The following is a 15,492-nucleotide window of genomic DNA, read 5'->3' as shown; positions in this document are numbered from 1 at the left end:
ATGACCGGCGATCGGCAAGTCGTGGTGGATCTTGACGATATCCCGCCGGAGTTCCGTGTCCTTTGGGACGTACACGCACCCGCGGAACAGCAGAAGCCCTTGTTCGGCATTCCACTCCTCAAAACCCCTTTTCAGCCGGGGCGGTCCGAGGTCCTGCACCTTTTCAAGTGCCTCGGCCACCTCCCGATTCTTCTCCGAACATTCCCTGATGCGTTTCAGAAGCGACTGATCGGCCGTCACCGAGGCATGACCGCGCCTGGCGGAGGCGATGCGGAAGCGCTCTGGCTTGAGAACCACTTGATCGGTGTTATCGTCCTCATCGCCGACCTGATGGTCTGATCGTCGTGACAGGGCGTCAGCTTTTCCATTCGACGTTCCAGCCTTGTGTGTGATGCGGAAGTCGAAGCGAGCCAGGAACAGCGACCATCGTGCTTGACGACGCGTGAGGTGCTGGGACGTGCGCCAGTATTCGAGGTTTTTGTGATCAGTGATGATCTCAAACTGATTGGGTAGACCCTCGAGGTAGTGGCGCCAATCGTCCAGTGCCTCAATGATCGCAAGCATCTCCTTATCGTAGATCTCGTAGTTCCACTGCGCCGGATCCATCGCATGGGATCTGAAGGCGATGGGATGCCATTTGCCATCATCCTGCTTCTGCATCAATACGCCGCCAGTGGCGTAGCCCGAGGTGTCAACCTCAATGCGCGTCTCTCGATTAGGGTCGTACAGCGCTAAGACTGGAGTCGTCGCGAAGAGCCTCTTGAGCTCATCGAAGGCACACTGCTCTTCCTCGCCCCAACGCCATGGGTCGTTCCCTGTGAGCCGGTCGAGTGGTCGCGAGATCTTAGCGAAGTCCTTAATGAAGCGGCGGTAGAAGTTGGAGAACCCCTGGAACTTCTGAACATCTTTTTTGTTCCGGGGTACCGGCCACTCATTAATTCCTTTTAGCTTCGCGGGATCCATCGCTACCTCATCGCCACCGAACACATAGCCGACGTAGTCGACCTTGGGAACGTTCCACTCGTATTTCTCAGGCTTCAGGAATAGATCATTATCCTGAAGGCGGCGCAGAACCTCGCGTGTGACCTTTTCATGTTCCTCCTTGTTGGTGGAAAAGATGAGGATGTCATCCAGGTACACGAGGACCTTGCCACCAACAATGAGATCGTGGAATATCTCGTTCATCATCGCCTGGAAGGTCGCAGGGGAGTTGGTGAGACCGAAGAACATTACCAAGGGCTCGTACAGCCCCCGGTTAGTCACAAAAGCCGCTTTCCACTCGTCACCGGCTTTGATCCGGACGTTGTTGTATCCCCATCGGACATCGAACTTTGTGAAGAGTGTGGCACCGCGAAGCTTATCTACCATCTCGGTGATAAGCGGCAAAGGGTAGCGATTTTTGACGGTGATCGCTGATACGACCTACGAAACCCTAACCCCTAACCTGGGTGCGACCTAAAGGGACTAGAGAGATGGATTATAGTCTTAGTGAGAGGGGAGTTAGCAGCAAGGTGTCCCGCGGTTCGAGTGAACACGAGAAACACCCTTGGAAAAGGCTATGACCAATGGGGAAGGTGCGAGGTGGCTTTGACACGTCGTCGAAGCTACTCGGAGGCTGTGGATGGTTAGCGGGGACGATGGAAGCTCGGCAGAGCTCTTCGATGTATCGTAGAAGGAAGGGACACGATTCGATAGGGTGGACTTAGCTAGGGCGCGGTTCGCAGTTTCTTCGATAATAGTCGAAGTCGAAGGGTTCGTCGAGACGATATCAACGAGTAAACGCAGTGGGCGAGGTTTCGAGGTTACGCAGCGAAGAACAAAGTGGTGCAGTTGGGGGTTTAGACACAGGGCGAACTCGACTTATGAGCTCTGACCTCGAGGGGGGAACCGGATCTTGTATTTTTGGAGAGAAGTACGACAGAATTTATACTACGCATAGGACACTACAACTATCGAAAGTGGCACAAGTACAAGGGGCTTTGCATTGTTCCGCACAAATCTGCCTCTCTGAGTGGCACGTATCAAGTCCATCGGTAGAGTGACATCATGCCGAACGCGGAGATGAAGAGGAACATATGGCCACTTCGGACTGGTATCCGTCGTTGAAGGCATGCCGCAAGGTTCGATACCTAATCGGGAAAGACCGGCTACGTCGGTGTGGCATGGAGCGATGCGCGCGCTTGGCCGAGCAGCGTCAAGTGGCCCTATTGTTCACCGAATGCGGAAGATGTCCCGGGATTTACGCGCGAGGCATCGGGACGACCGTGCTGAGCTTTGAGTAAGCGTCGCGCACCGTCGAAGATGTCGAAGAGCGTTGAAGGCGACATCGACGTGTTGGGTGACTGAGTCGAAGTGTCGGGTGGGATGTGTCACAATGTGCTCTGCCACAGTCCCCTGGTCGGCCTAGGACGATCCCCCGGTGGCGGGAGCCACAACACCATGTGGTCACATGGTTGTGTCAATTGCGGAGCAATCGGACCGGAGCAGAGCTCCGGCCACACTTCTTTTGTTCCATTGTTTCTGTGGCCAAGTGGCCCTTGTTCTCCTTTTGGACTCTATTGTTCTTTTCTCTATTGTTCTGCCGTGGGAATGCTTTCCCTTGCTCATGTATATAAAGAGCTCTGTAGCGACCCTTTAATCGATACTTCTGTGACCCACTTCGACTTCAGCCCCACTTGTGGCATTCAGTCCTTCAGTGCTAGTTCTGTGCAACTGCTCCCTGCGTCGCCTTTTGATAGGTTATGAGCCCCGCGCTCTAGCAGTCAACTACACACACTACTAGCGCGCCACAGAGTCAATCACTTCAATTTTCGGACCACTCCTTGTCCCTACACTCTCACATCTTTCCCTCTTGCCACAATCTGCGCTTTCACTCTCTGCCACTCTGCTTGTGCCTACAATGTCGAACCACTCGTCCTCTCTCTCCTTCCCCAAGCTCAATGCTTCGAATTACAAGTCCTGGGCTGGGGACATGGCTGCCTGTCTGCGCTCTGCAGGCCTATGGCGCCTTGTCTCTGGTGCCCACCTCAAGCCACAGGCTGCGGACCCCAAAGCCCCCACTGAAGCGGAGGCCACACTACTGGAGAAGTGGGAGGTGGAGGAGGCAAAGGCTGCTGGGTGGTTGTACTTGATGGTTGAGGCAGACCAAAAGGTGCATTTCTCCAACATTGACAGCGACCCTGTTGCAATGTGGGCGGCCCTCAAGGGTGTCCACCAGCGTCCTCATGCTGCTGGACGTTGGAATGCCTGGGAGGCCCTGCTGTCCATCAGGAAGAGCGATTCTGAGTCGCTTCAAGCGGTTATTAACCGCGTTGAAGACGCCATGCAGCAATGCAAGAATCTGCGCCCTGACAAGTACACTCTGGACGACCTTGACAGTGAACTCACTGTCATGGCTATGATCCTGGCCCTCCCTCGCGAGGATTTCGCCCTTCTGCGCACCCAGCTGCTCAATGGTGACCTCAAGAAGGCCACAGTCATCCAGGCCTTTGTCACTGAGGATGCCCAGCGCCGCCATGACTCCACCATTGCCTCCCAGTCTGCCCTAGCAGTCGCCTCGTCGTCCTCTGGCCCCTGCGACTTTTGTGGCGCATCTGGCCACTCCCAGCCGCAGTGCTACTCGTTCCAGAAGGCCCAGAAGCAGGCCAAGGAGCGCCGCGCCACCAGAGGCAAAGGCAAGGCTGCCACTGCGCAGGAGAAGCCTGCAGAACCTGCCCAGGAAGCCGCTGCAAATGCAAGTGCCCTCTCCTCACACTCCCTTGAGCCTTCTTCGCCCTCTACACCGCTTCAGCTCGATGCTGACTTCACCTGGAATGCAGACACAGGCGCCACTTCTCATATGACGCCTCATCGCCACTGGCTGCGCAATTACAAGCCACTGCACTTGCCTGTGAAGTTGGCAGACAACAAGGTTGTCTATTCTGCTGGTGTGGGGTCGGTCGTCTTCAGGCCCAGGGTGAAGGGAGCATTTGTGCGGTCTGTGGAGTTCTCAAGGGTGCTGCATGTGCCTGATCTGCGAAGCAATCTCCTGTCCTGTCTTCATCTTGCGCGCAATAAAGGGTTTACCATCACCATATCGTCCGATGCCATGGCCTTCTACCAGTCTGGCACACTGCGCTTTGTCGCACCCATTGACCCCAACAATGCTGCCTACCTTGATGGCGAAGTTGAGCCCCTTGTTGAGGCTTCAGCACGCATTGCAGCCACCCTGCCACTCGACCTCAACCTCTGGCATCGTCGTCTTGCTCACAATAACTATGCAGACGTCCAGAAGCTTGTCAGAGACGAACTGGTCACTGGCCTAACCCTCAGCTCGAAGCAGCAGCCTGATCCTGTCTGTGAGCCATGCCTAGCAGGCAAAATGCGAGCAAACCCCTTTCCTCCTTCGTCTCATGTGTCCACCATGCCTCTAGAGCTCGTCCACAGCGACGTCCACGGCCCTCTGCCTGTCCGCACTCACTCTGGCTACCGCTACTGGATCACCTTCATTGACGACTACTCCAGATTCAGGGTCGTCGTCCTGCTCAAGGCCAAAAGTGAAGCCTTCAGTGCGTTCAAGCGCTTCAAGGCCTATGCTGAGAACCAGCTGGGTGTGAAGATCAAGGCGCTCCAGGACGACAAGGGAGGGGAGTACATGTCCAGTGAGTTCGTCGCACTCACGGACTCCTGTGGCATTGTGCGTCGCCACACTGTGCGCAACAGGCCACAGCAGAATGGGGTTGCAGAGCGCGCCAATGGTGTCATGTCTGACACGGCCACTGCGATGCTTGCAGAGTCCTCCCTGCCTCCGTCCTTCTGGGGCGAAGCTGTGGCTGCTATGGTTCATGTCTGGAACCGTCTGCCCACCGCTGTGCGCCCTGGCACCACGCCCTATGAGCTCTGGCACAAGGGCAAGCCCAGTGTGGCGCATCTGCGAGTCTGGGGCTGCACTGCTTATGTGCACATCCAGAAGGACCAGCGCAAGGGTCTGTCGCCTCACATGCAGAAATGCGTGTTCATTGGCTACCCTGACGGCTACAAGGGCTGGAAGTTCTACTGCCCTGACACCAGGAAGGTGGTGGTCTCAGAACGCGCCGAGTTTGATGAGCGGCTCTTCCCTGGTCTGAGGCGCACTCCTGCCTCCCTTTCCACTCCCATTTTCGACCCTCCGACCTCTGAGCCTGTCCCTCTCTTTGTACCTGCACTGGATCAAGGGGGGGACGACGACTCTGTGCCTGCTGCCATTCCTCAGGCCCCTATTGCGCCAATTCCTGCAGCGGCACCTCCTCCAGTTGCTCCAGTGCCTGTCCAAGCTCCTGCGCCTTCAGCACCCATTGTGCCTCCTGCTCCACAAGTTGCGCACCAACCCCCTCCTGAAGCGGACGACCTCAATCTGCCCATTGCCATTCGCAGGGGAAGACGACATGCACCAGTCCCTGCAAAGCGCGAAGACTCTCCTGACCCCCTCGACCTGTTTGCTGAGGAAGCAGATTTCGTCGAAGTGCAGTTTGCTGGGCTTGCAGCTGGTGCTGACCCTCACAATTTCCGCGAGGCCATGCGCTCTCCTGATGCCAAACTGTGGCAGACAGCCTGCAACGACGAGATACTCTCTCTGATTGCGAACCACACCTGGGATGCGGTCCCTCTGCCTGCTGGAAAGAAGGCCATTGGATGCGGCTGGGTGTTCAAGGTGAAGCACAATGCGGACGGCTCCATTGAGCGGTACAAGGCTCGACTTGTGGCCAAGGGCTACTCACAGCGGCCTGGTTTCGACTACACCGAGGTTTTTGCGCCCACATCTCGCCCTGCTGCCCTGCGCCTTGTCCTTGCCCTCACTGCCATTGAGGATCTGGAGCTGCACTCTGTCGACATCTCCTCTGCCTTCCTGCAGGGCGACTTGGACGAGGAAATCTACATGCAGCAACCTGAAGGCTTTGCCCAAGGTCCCCCTGGCACAGTCCTGCGTCTAGGCCGTCCTATCTATGGCCTCAAGCAGGCTGGCCGCATGTGGAACAAGAAGCTGCACCAGGTGCTCACCTCCATGGGCTTCAGGCGGCTCGAGTCTGACCGCAGTGTGTACATCTATCTGCGAGATGAAGTGCACATTATCATCCCTGTGCATGTGGACGACCTCACTCTGGCCTCCACCTCGCGCGCTGCCATTGACAAGACAGTCGAGGAGCTCTCACAGCACTTCAAGCTGCGCAACCTTGGCCCCACCACATTCCTGCTGGGCATTGAGATCACCAGGGACCGCAAAAAGCGCACCATGTTCCTGTCACAGCGGCAGTACATCCTGGACATGCTGGAGCGATATGGCCTCACCAGCTGCAAAGCTGTCCTCACACCAATGGAGCCTGGCCTTCGCCTTTCCAAGCAGCAAGCCTGTCAGAGCGATGAGGACCGCGCCTTCATGCAGGACAAGCCCTACCTCAATGCAGTCGGCTCCCTCATGTATCTGGCCATCACCACTCGCCCTAACATTCAGTATGCCGTCTCCTGCCTTGCACGCTTCAACTCCTGTCCTGGACCTGCCCATTGGGCCGCAGTCAAGCACCTCTTTCGCTATCTGCAGGGCACCAAGGACCACAAGCTTGTCTATAGGCCTGACGACCTGGGTGCACCCTTTGTGACCTTCACAGACTCTGCTCATGGCGACTGTCCGGACTCTGGACGTTCCACCAGTGGCTACCTGGTCAAGGTTGGCTCAGGAGCGATCAGCTGGTCCAGCAAACTCCAGTCCATTATCGCACTTTCGACTACAGAGGCTGAGTATGTTGCTGCAGTGGATGCTGGCAAGGAAATACTCTGGATGCGCAATCTCATGGCCGAGTTTGGCTACACAGTGGACGCTCCTTCACCCTTGCAGATGGACAACCAGTCGAGCATCAATGTGTCCAAGAATCCTGAGCACCATGGGCGCATGAAGCACCTCGACCTGCGCACTTTCTGGCTCAGAGACACTGTGGAGGCTGGGCGCATCAAGCCCTCCTATATCCCCACTGCAGACATGCTTGCAGACTGTCTCACCAAGCCGTTGCCTGCACCCAAGGTCGCATTCTGTCGCACTGGGATGGGTATTGAGGTGTCCTAGTCTCCCTGTGAGACTTGGCAGATCAGGGGGGGTATGTCACAATGTGCTCTGCCACAGTCCCCTGGTCGGCCTAGGACGATCCCCCGGTGGCGGGAGCCACAACACCATGTGGTCACATGGTTGTGTCAATTGCGGAGCAATCGGACCGGAGCAGAGCTCCGGCCACACTTCTTTTGTTCCATTGTTTCTGTGGCCAAGTGGCCCTTGTTCTCCTTTTGGACTCTATTGTTCTTTTCTCTATTGTTCTGCCGTGGGAATGCTTTCCCTTGCTCATGTATATAAAGAGCTCTGTAGCGACCCTTTAATCGATACTTCTGTGACCCACTTCGACTTCAGCCCCACTTGTGGCATTCAGTCCTTCAGTGCTAGTCCTGTGCAACTGCTCCCTGCGTCGCCTTTTGATAGGATGCGACTGCCGAAAAGAGGTGTATCGGGGCCCAGAGGGGCTTGGCGCCTATCATCTCCTCCCTATTGAAATTTGGACCGCCCTCGGTCCTCCACGTGATGCGAGAAGCGTGATGGTCGTGAACGGATCGAAGCGGCATGACAACCCGCGTCGGTTTCGAACACCACGTGGCCGGCGCTAAACGCTGGTCGGAAAGGGGTTATAAGCAGGGTAGACTTAGCCTCATTTTCCCCAGCCCATTGTTCCTTCTTCGCTACATCGTCGTCCTTCCTCGCACACCCTCTGCTTCCACGATGTCTTCTCGCTCCGCCACCCCTGCGTCGACTCCTTCACTCATCAACCGCCGCCTCTCCTCTCTGCTCGCGGTCCTCGAGGCTCCGCCGACCGCCGACGCCATGCTCGACGTGGTCGAAGAGTGGGCGCAAGACTTGTCGCCGCTCGTCGTAAGTCGCTCATAAATCTGCATAACCCAACTAACCCTTTGTTTTCGAACAGCTCGCCTATCGCAAGGCCCTGGGCGCCATCCGTGACGAGGAGACGGAGCTGCGCGTCGCCGCCGCCGTCAAACAGCTCGCCGAGCGGGCGTCGGAGTCGTGGGTCGAGTGGGTGCGCGGGGACTGGCCCGAGCTCGCGACCGCCATCGACGCCGAGGTCGAACAACGCGTCGAAGAGCAGAAGCGCCTCGCCGAAGAGGAAGCACGACGCGTCAAAGAGGCTGCGAAGCGTGCAAAGGCCGCCGAGGACCGTCGCCTCGAAGACAAACGTCGTCGAAAGGATGAAGAGGACCGTCTCAGGCAGGTCGCCGAAGACGAGCGTCGCGCACAAGAGGACGCCGACGAGGAGTTGGCGAGGATCGCGGCCGCCAAGGGACTTCTCGAAAAGGGGAAAGGGCGCGCGAGAGTCGACGAGGAGGTCACCGAGTTGTCGGACGACCCTTCGGTCGTAAGTGTTTGCTTCTATCGTGCTTCGATTACTAATCTCTCTATCGTAGAAGACTCCTCGGACGGTCGAACACCCGTTCGCGATGACAGAGGTCGATATGGCCGCCGCGGCGATTGTGAAGCGCCAGGCTGGACAGAAGGTACGTTCGACCCTCCGTCGAAGCGGTTCGATGCTCACTCTTCGATAGTGTGATCGTTGCGCCGGCTACCGCTCGGCCCCGGTCGAGTGCGTGTGGGTCGAGAACGCTACGACCTGCGAGAGGTGCGCGCAATTCCAGCAGGGATGCTACTTCGACAAGGTGTCCGTCCTGGGCAAGACAAAGAAAACGCGCGGCGGGGGATCAACCACAAAGAAGCGCAGTAAGTCGTTTCTTCTTGTCCTAGGCTTTCGCTGACGACTTAGTAGTTCGGCCGACCTCTCCTGGGCCTTCGGTCGCGGACTCGAGCGGTTCGAAGAAGCGCCGAGTCGACGAGCCTCCGCACCCCCTGCTTCGACTGCCTCTCGATGGGGCCGGCCGCCTGGGCCTGGAACAGGACGACCTCGACGCGCTCGACCTCGACGATGAGTCTCGGGGGATCATTCGCGTCATCCGCGAGGAGCGCGCTTTCATTGCGCGCCGTTGAGCGCTCTTACACGACATGGACCTCGACCTTCAAAAGATGGAGAAAGCCGTGCTCGCGAAGGGGGGAATCGGGTTCGTGCGCGGGGCTGTCGACGATGACTAGACGATGGCGCACGTCGTTTTGTATCGTAGTTGTCTTCATGTCATAGAATATTGCGTCAATAGTTGAATCGAAAATGTGGCCTTTGGCCTAGACGAAACCTGGCGAGAACTAAGAAAAGGAAATGAAAATAAGTGTGTTTGAAGCAAGTCGTAATATGATCGAAGGACATAGAAGGTGAAATAGAAATGTTCGTAGCGAGGGAAAATGGACTTAATGAAAATATAGGCTCAGTTTGTCATCACAGCCTACAAGGACTCGTCTAAGGTGAGCCTCCGCGCAACGGTCGAATCAAAGCGTCCGTAGAACGTCGAACGATGTCGCGACTATCGAGTTGAATCGAAGATATTCGTACAAGGGATGGTCTAGAACATAGGAGAAAATCAAGCATATCGCATAACGTGAGAGCAGGAACAGAAAGAAGAGAGTACATATCGTGGTGTACAAGTAACAAAAGGGAAGAACCTCTATTTGTCGCTTTCTTCGGCTTCTTCGACTTCATCATCGTCGTCGTCGCCTAGAGAATTCGATAGTTCAAGTTCTCGAAGGCGCTCTGTCGAGACATCTTCGAGATCTTCGGGAATTGGTATGGATTTGCGCGCGAAATACGGAATGATGCGGAATGCTGCGATGGGTCAATCGAGGACTGTACCGTTGAGTTCGCACGTGATGTACGCGCCGCCCTTGTTGCGCGAGATAACGATGAGGGGGCCTAGATATCGCGGGCGCATCTTGCGGTTGAGGGACTTCTCGATCTTCGTGTTGCGTATGAGCACTAGGGCTCCGCGCTTGAAGTCGAAATCCTGGATTGAGTGCTCATGCTCTTTCTCGAAGCGAATTGCTGCAGCCCGGCGTGCTTCGTAGACCTTCGAGTGGAGTTCGGTGACTTGCTCGACGCGTTTCTGGAGCGCAATGGCCCTACGGGCGATGAGATCGGTCGTTGAAAGAATCGAAGTCGGTGGGGGTTGCAGATACGTAGCTTCGACGATGTCGAGCGGAATGAGCGGATGGGTGCCCGTAACAGCGAAGTAGGGTGAGCAGCCCATGCATCGTTGAGTCGTGATGCGCTCGGACCAAAATACGAAATACGCAGCTTGGGACCATTTCTTCTCATCTCCATCGGCTGTCTTAAACAAGGCTTGTCACGTGCTGAAGTGCGGACACTCAACAAGACCGTTCGCCCTCGAATTGTACCCACTGATTCGAATATGGTTGATGTGGTACTTCTTCGAAAGGTAATCGGCCGCCTTGATGAACGCCGTACCGTTGTCGGTGACGATCTCACTGAGTGCGCCCCATCGACAGAGGATGTCTTCGAAGATCCAGTCGGCGAGGGCCTTTGCTGTCTCTTTTCGAAGCATTCGAAACTTGGGGTAAGTCGTGAGCGAGCATCTACCTTGGACCAAGTACTTGTATCCGCCCGAGGCAGGCATGTGCATTGTGTCGATGTGGATTTTCGCAAAGATGGGGGCTGGTACTGCAACAGTCGGAGGAATGAAGATTTGACGCACTTGTCGAGACTGGCAGATATGGCACGATCGAACGAACCAAGCGATGTCGGCGTAGTGGAATGGCCACCAGAATCGCTCATTGACGAAGGCTTGGGTTGCGTAGATTCCTTGATGCGCGGTGCGGTTGTGGCATTCTCGAAGTATTCGAAGGCGATCGCCGGGCTTGACGACTAGCTTGTGTGCTCCGTGACTGTCCTTGTCACAATGTGCTCTGCCACAGTCCCCTGGTTGGCCTAGGACGATCCCCCGGTGGTGGGAGCCACCACACCATGTGACCACATGGTTGTATCAATTGCGGAGCAATCGGACCGGAGCAGAGCTCCGGCCACACTTCTTTTGTTCCATTGTTCCTGTGGCCAAGTGGCCCTTGTTCTCCTTTTGGACTCTATTGTTCTTTCTTCTATTGTTCTGCCGTGGGAATGCTTTCCCCTGCTCATGTATATAAAGACCTGCTGTAGTGTCCTTTAATATCACATCTGTGACCCACTTCGACTTCAGCCCCACTTGTGGCATTCAGTCCTTCAGTGCTTGTGTTGTGCAACTGCTCCCTGCATCGCCTTTTGATTGTCCTTGCGCCAGAGGGTGTCGTTGTCGAGGAAGAATTGCATGCAGTACTTGATGAATCCTTCGTAAACGCTTTCGGAGATGCCATCGGGCTTCGCTAACGTTCAATGAAATTCGAGCACGTCGTCGAGCTTTGCATCTGCGAGTTGCGCTTGCTCTGATCGAGGCACTAGCTCGTAGCTATCCTCCTCCCTATTGAAATCTGAGCCGTCCGCGGCTCTGTCATTGGTGAAGACGGCAAGCGAAGGGACGGGCGGGAGGGGTTGAATCTGGTGAACGAACGAGTGCATCCGGTCGATCCAATCGTCGAACTCTTCGTCGACCTCGTCTTCGAAGACATCACCGGGTTGAGCGGTGCGTTGAGAGAGACCGTCGGGGCCGTGCATTGTACCGGGAACGTGGACCAGCGTGAAATGGAATGTGAGAATCGAGACAATCCACCGGTTGATACTCACGCTTGGGGCTATGTCCGGATTCTTTAGCATACCCTTGATGTACCGAGCATCGACTTCGACGATGAGGTTCCGAACGCCGATCAGGTAGAGTCGAAGGGATCGTAGTGCGCGGAATAGGCCGTAGATCTCGAGCTTCGGCTGTGAAAACCTTCATTCGCGATCGTTGAGCGTGATCGAGCCGAATCTGCTGTAGTAACGCACTCGCGTGTTGGCTTCGTCGCACTGGCAGAGGTGATATCCGACGGCGATGAACAACGTGTCGACGGCGAGAATGACGGGGGAGGGGGAATCATAATTAATGGCTCGGAGGGCGGGGGATGATAGTAGCGCGTCCTTGAGGTCTTCCTGCGCCGCGATTTGCTCCGGACCGAACTCGAACTCGACGTCCTTCCTCGTGAGGCGTACAAGCGCGTCGGCGCGGTGAGCGAAATTACGGATGAAGATTCGAACGACGCCGATGGTTCCGAGGAACGCTCGAACGTCGGATAGAGTAGCGCAGGAACCCCAGTTGCGTATCGCAGCGACACGAGAGTCGTCGGGGAGGCGTCCTTGAGGAGTGCAGCGATGTCCTACCACCATGATTTCCCGAGCGATGAGGACGCTCTTGACTCCTGAAAAGGTACCTCCGGCGTAGCGCATTCGAGTGACCACGCGGTTCATGTTCTCGAAATGCTCCCATACGAAGCGTCGAATGCCGCGGTTCGAAGGGAGCCGCTCGTCGTCGTAGTCGGATTCGGGGCCCTTGACGGGAACATTGTCGACGTAGGGCACCGTAACGTGCGGGATCTCGGGCTGGAGGATGTAGGTGACGTCGTCGTGGAAGATCGGGACTGAGTTCGTCCAACCCATTGGGAGTGTTACCAGGCGCATGGCTCCGTAGGGTGTCTGGAACGTCGTTAGATCTCTCGAAAATTCGGCGATGAGTCGTTCGTCGTAGCCGACGTAGAGGTCGAGCATGCCGCCGCATGGTCTTCCTCCGAATTGTTCTGCGAGGTATTCGGGCGTCGGCGGTACACCGGAATGTTGGATCGTAACTGCATTGAGGGGCTCGAGGGAATGGACGAGTCGAAGAGATTTACCGTCCTTCTTGATGACACAGAACCACCGCGATTGATACGACGAGTTTGATGGCTCGTAGACTCCGGCGGCGATCTTTCGCTTGATTACCGCGCAGACTTCGTTGTAGATCCCGGGCGGAATGGGGATATTCTTCTGCACCCAGGGCGTGTGAGGAACAACGGGGAAATCAAAGGGGGGGAAGTACTCGGGCTTGAAGCATCCGCGCTCGTCGTCGGTCCATGCGAAGGCTTCATTGTGCAGGCACATGAAGTGGTGGAGGACTCGACATTCGTCGGGAAGTAGGAAGTCGCCGTCGTGAAGCTTATCGGTTGCTTCGAAGCGTTCGAGGGTGTACCGACCGGTAGGTTTGAACGGCGGGGGGTCGGTCGAAAGCTTAGGCATGATGGATAGAGGGTCGCCCTTGATGTCTCAAAGTATTCGAAATTGTTCGGGGACAGCACCAAGGACGGGTCTGGTTTTGAGAGCGACAGGCTTGTACTTTTTCTTCGTCGCAGCGAGGATCTTGTGCGTTGAAGGGGTAGAAGTCGATGTCGTTGAAGGAAAGGGGAGAATCGAGTTGGAAAACTGCGAAATGGACTTTGTCGGGACGGGAGATGGCGGAGTCGAAGCGAACAGAGCTGAGAATAGAAGAGTCGAAGCCCACGTCGAAGCATTCGACGGAGCGGCATTAGAAGCTGTACTGTCCGAGGCATAAAGAGACTGCAAATATGATGAAACGGAGGTGCATGCGGAGAGGTACAGTGACGAAACAGCGTTCGGAGTCGAGGAATCAATCGGAGAGACGAAGGAAATACTCGGTTTTACCCCATCGTAGTCGATGACTAGCGCGGCTTCTCCTTGATCATGGGGAATCAATTTCTCGAAGCGAGAAAATGCGATTTGCGACACCCGAGAGGATGCTGCCGGCTTCGCGATCTTCCTCGCACGTACGTCGGAATCGTGACGGTTTCGCCGGTGTTCGGACAGAGGATCGTAATGGTCTGGTTCTCATCGGCGAAATTCTTGACAACGCTCTGCGTGAGCACGTCGAAGGGTCGGCTGAGGAGGATGTCGTACGCTGCGTTTCGAATGATGTGAGCCTGAAGATACAATACGATCTCACCGATGCGGAAGGAAACATTTCGAATGAGTCCTAACGATCGGTCCACCTTGCCGTTCGCCGATTGCATGTTCAGCTGGATAGTAGGATCGAAGAGGAGGTTGAGGCCCAGACAGACCTCTTCCGACATGGCGACGATCTGCGATCCTGGGTCGACGATGCATTTGACCTGCTCTTTGTTGTCGATCAACACGATGATCGAACGAATCGCGTTCGAGTCGCGGGCGACAGTGAATTCCGCGGGGTACTCGCCATGAGGGATGTGTTTCAGATATGTTTCATAGGGGTCGGGGACGATTGTAGCACCGGGTTCCAATGTTGCACCTGAACACGAGAGCTGGTTGACGGCCATGACCTCGTCGGTGCTGATTTCTACAATGTGGGCCGATGCAACGGGTTCCGTCGAGACTCGCTTAGGGGTGACGGCGTCGCGGTACTTGGTTCGAACGTCCGGCGCGATCGAAAGCAACTCTTCTGGGGTCAGCGTGATGAACTGCGACTTCATTTTCCTTGAAGTTGAACTGGAATGTGAAAGTGTTGGGACCCCTGGTCCAATTCGTACACCATTGCAATCGACAATATGTTATACTTGTTACATGAGGTACTTGGCCTGACGTGTGCGGCACGAAGCGTGGACCAGATCAAAAAGACTCCTCCTTCATCGCCCGATAATGCTCAAGCTCCTCGCGCATCGACTTCACCTGTGCCATCAAGTCCACCAGCTCCAATTGCTCAGATTTTGCTATAGTGGCACTTGTATTTGCTGAGGATGAAGCGATGGGGGTACTTGTCGCAGCCTGGGTGGAACCCGAGGCAACCATAGCCCGCGTGTTGGCGCGTTTTGTGTAAGGCTTGTCCTTACAGTTGGGGCACTCAAAGCATTGATACCCCTGCTTCCTGCAGTCAAAGCAACTGCCCAGGAAGTCTTCTTTTCCGACAGCCGCATTGATGCTGGCTGAAGCATCTTGTGATTGTGGTGCACCATCACATGCCCCACCGCGTCCTCAACCTTGAGCTGAGAAGAAGCTGTTTAGCTCAGGCCAACAGGCCCGGCTGATGTCGAGTATTTGCTCAACTTCTGTGGCACGCTTGTCAGTGTCTTTCTGTCACGAGTTGGTACGGCGCCTAGCCGTTTTTTAAATTTTTTCCTTTTCGCGGGCTCGAACCCGCGACCTCTGTACTACCTGCCTGATATGGACGCATCGTTATCTACTGTACGATTAGATTAGATAGGACGGCAGTGCACGGCACAGCTCGGGCTCCGCTGACACAGCCGCTCTGACTCACCGGCCCCCGGGGCCGCGTCAGCATGCTGCGCACGGACCAGCTGTGCACGGACCAACGTGCACAGCCTGCCCTAATCTCCCCATGTATATAAGCCGGCCTCTGCTGCCCTAGGGACCTCAGTTTCGACCTCTTGTCCCTAGGTCAGTAAGCCCTCATTTGTATTCTTTCTTACCCTACTAACTAATATACTTTCTTGTCCCTAGCCTTAGGTTTGAGCATAGCTCACCATCGCTTCGGTGAGACTTAGTCGGACGCCCCCAGCCTTCAAGTTTTCTCTAGTCGCTTGACCTCAAGTCGCGACATTAGGTCGAAACTCCCCAAGCTGCCGGCGTCCCCTCGGGACTCCCTATATTC

The 15,492-nt window shown here is 55.8% G+C and overlaps 2 protein-coding genes across 2 annotated transcripts; one reads left to right on the top strand and one right to left on the bottom strand.

Annotated features, from left to right (window-relative positions):
• Positions 1-7,615: 7,615 nt before the first annotated feature.
• POSPLADRAFT_1135672 (hypothetical protein) lies at positions 7,616-9,043 on the top strand (the record flags this gene model as incomplete). The annotated part of the gene is made up of 5 exons (XM_024484598.1): positions 7,616-7,921; positions 7,974-8,420; positions 8,470-8,559; positions 8,608-8,779; positions 8,826-9,043. 5 exons carry the CDS (start codon positions 7,616-7,618, stop codon positions 9,041-9,043), a joined length of 1,233 nt encoding a protein of 410 aa, XP_024341535.1.
• Positions 9,044-13,593: 4,550 nt separating this feature from the next.
• Positions 13,594-14,356, bottom strand: POSPLADRAFT_1134621 (hypothetical protein; the record flags this gene model as incomplete). Its single annotated transcript, XM_024484502.1, has 2 exons — positions 13,594-13,651; positions 13,683-14,356. The coding sequence occupies 2 exons, from the start codon at positions 14,354-14,356 to the stop codon at positions 13,594-13,596; spliced, it is 732 nt and encodes a 243-aa protein (XP_024341534.1).
• Between the last annotated feature and the right edge of the window lie 1,136 nt (positions 14,357-15,492).

The sequence above is a fragment of the Postia placenta genome, assembly GCF_002117355.1.
Source record: "Postia placenta MAD-698-R-SB12 unplaced genomic scaffold POSPLAscaffold_3, whole genome shotgun sequence".
Taxonomy (NCBI): domain Eukaryota; kingdom Fungi; phylum Basidiomycota; class Agaricomycetes; order Polyporales; family Adustoporiaceae; genus Rhodonia; species Rhodonia placenta.
Note: the sequence above shows the minus strand (reverse complement) of the source record. Positions and strands in the feature narration are given on the sequence as shown.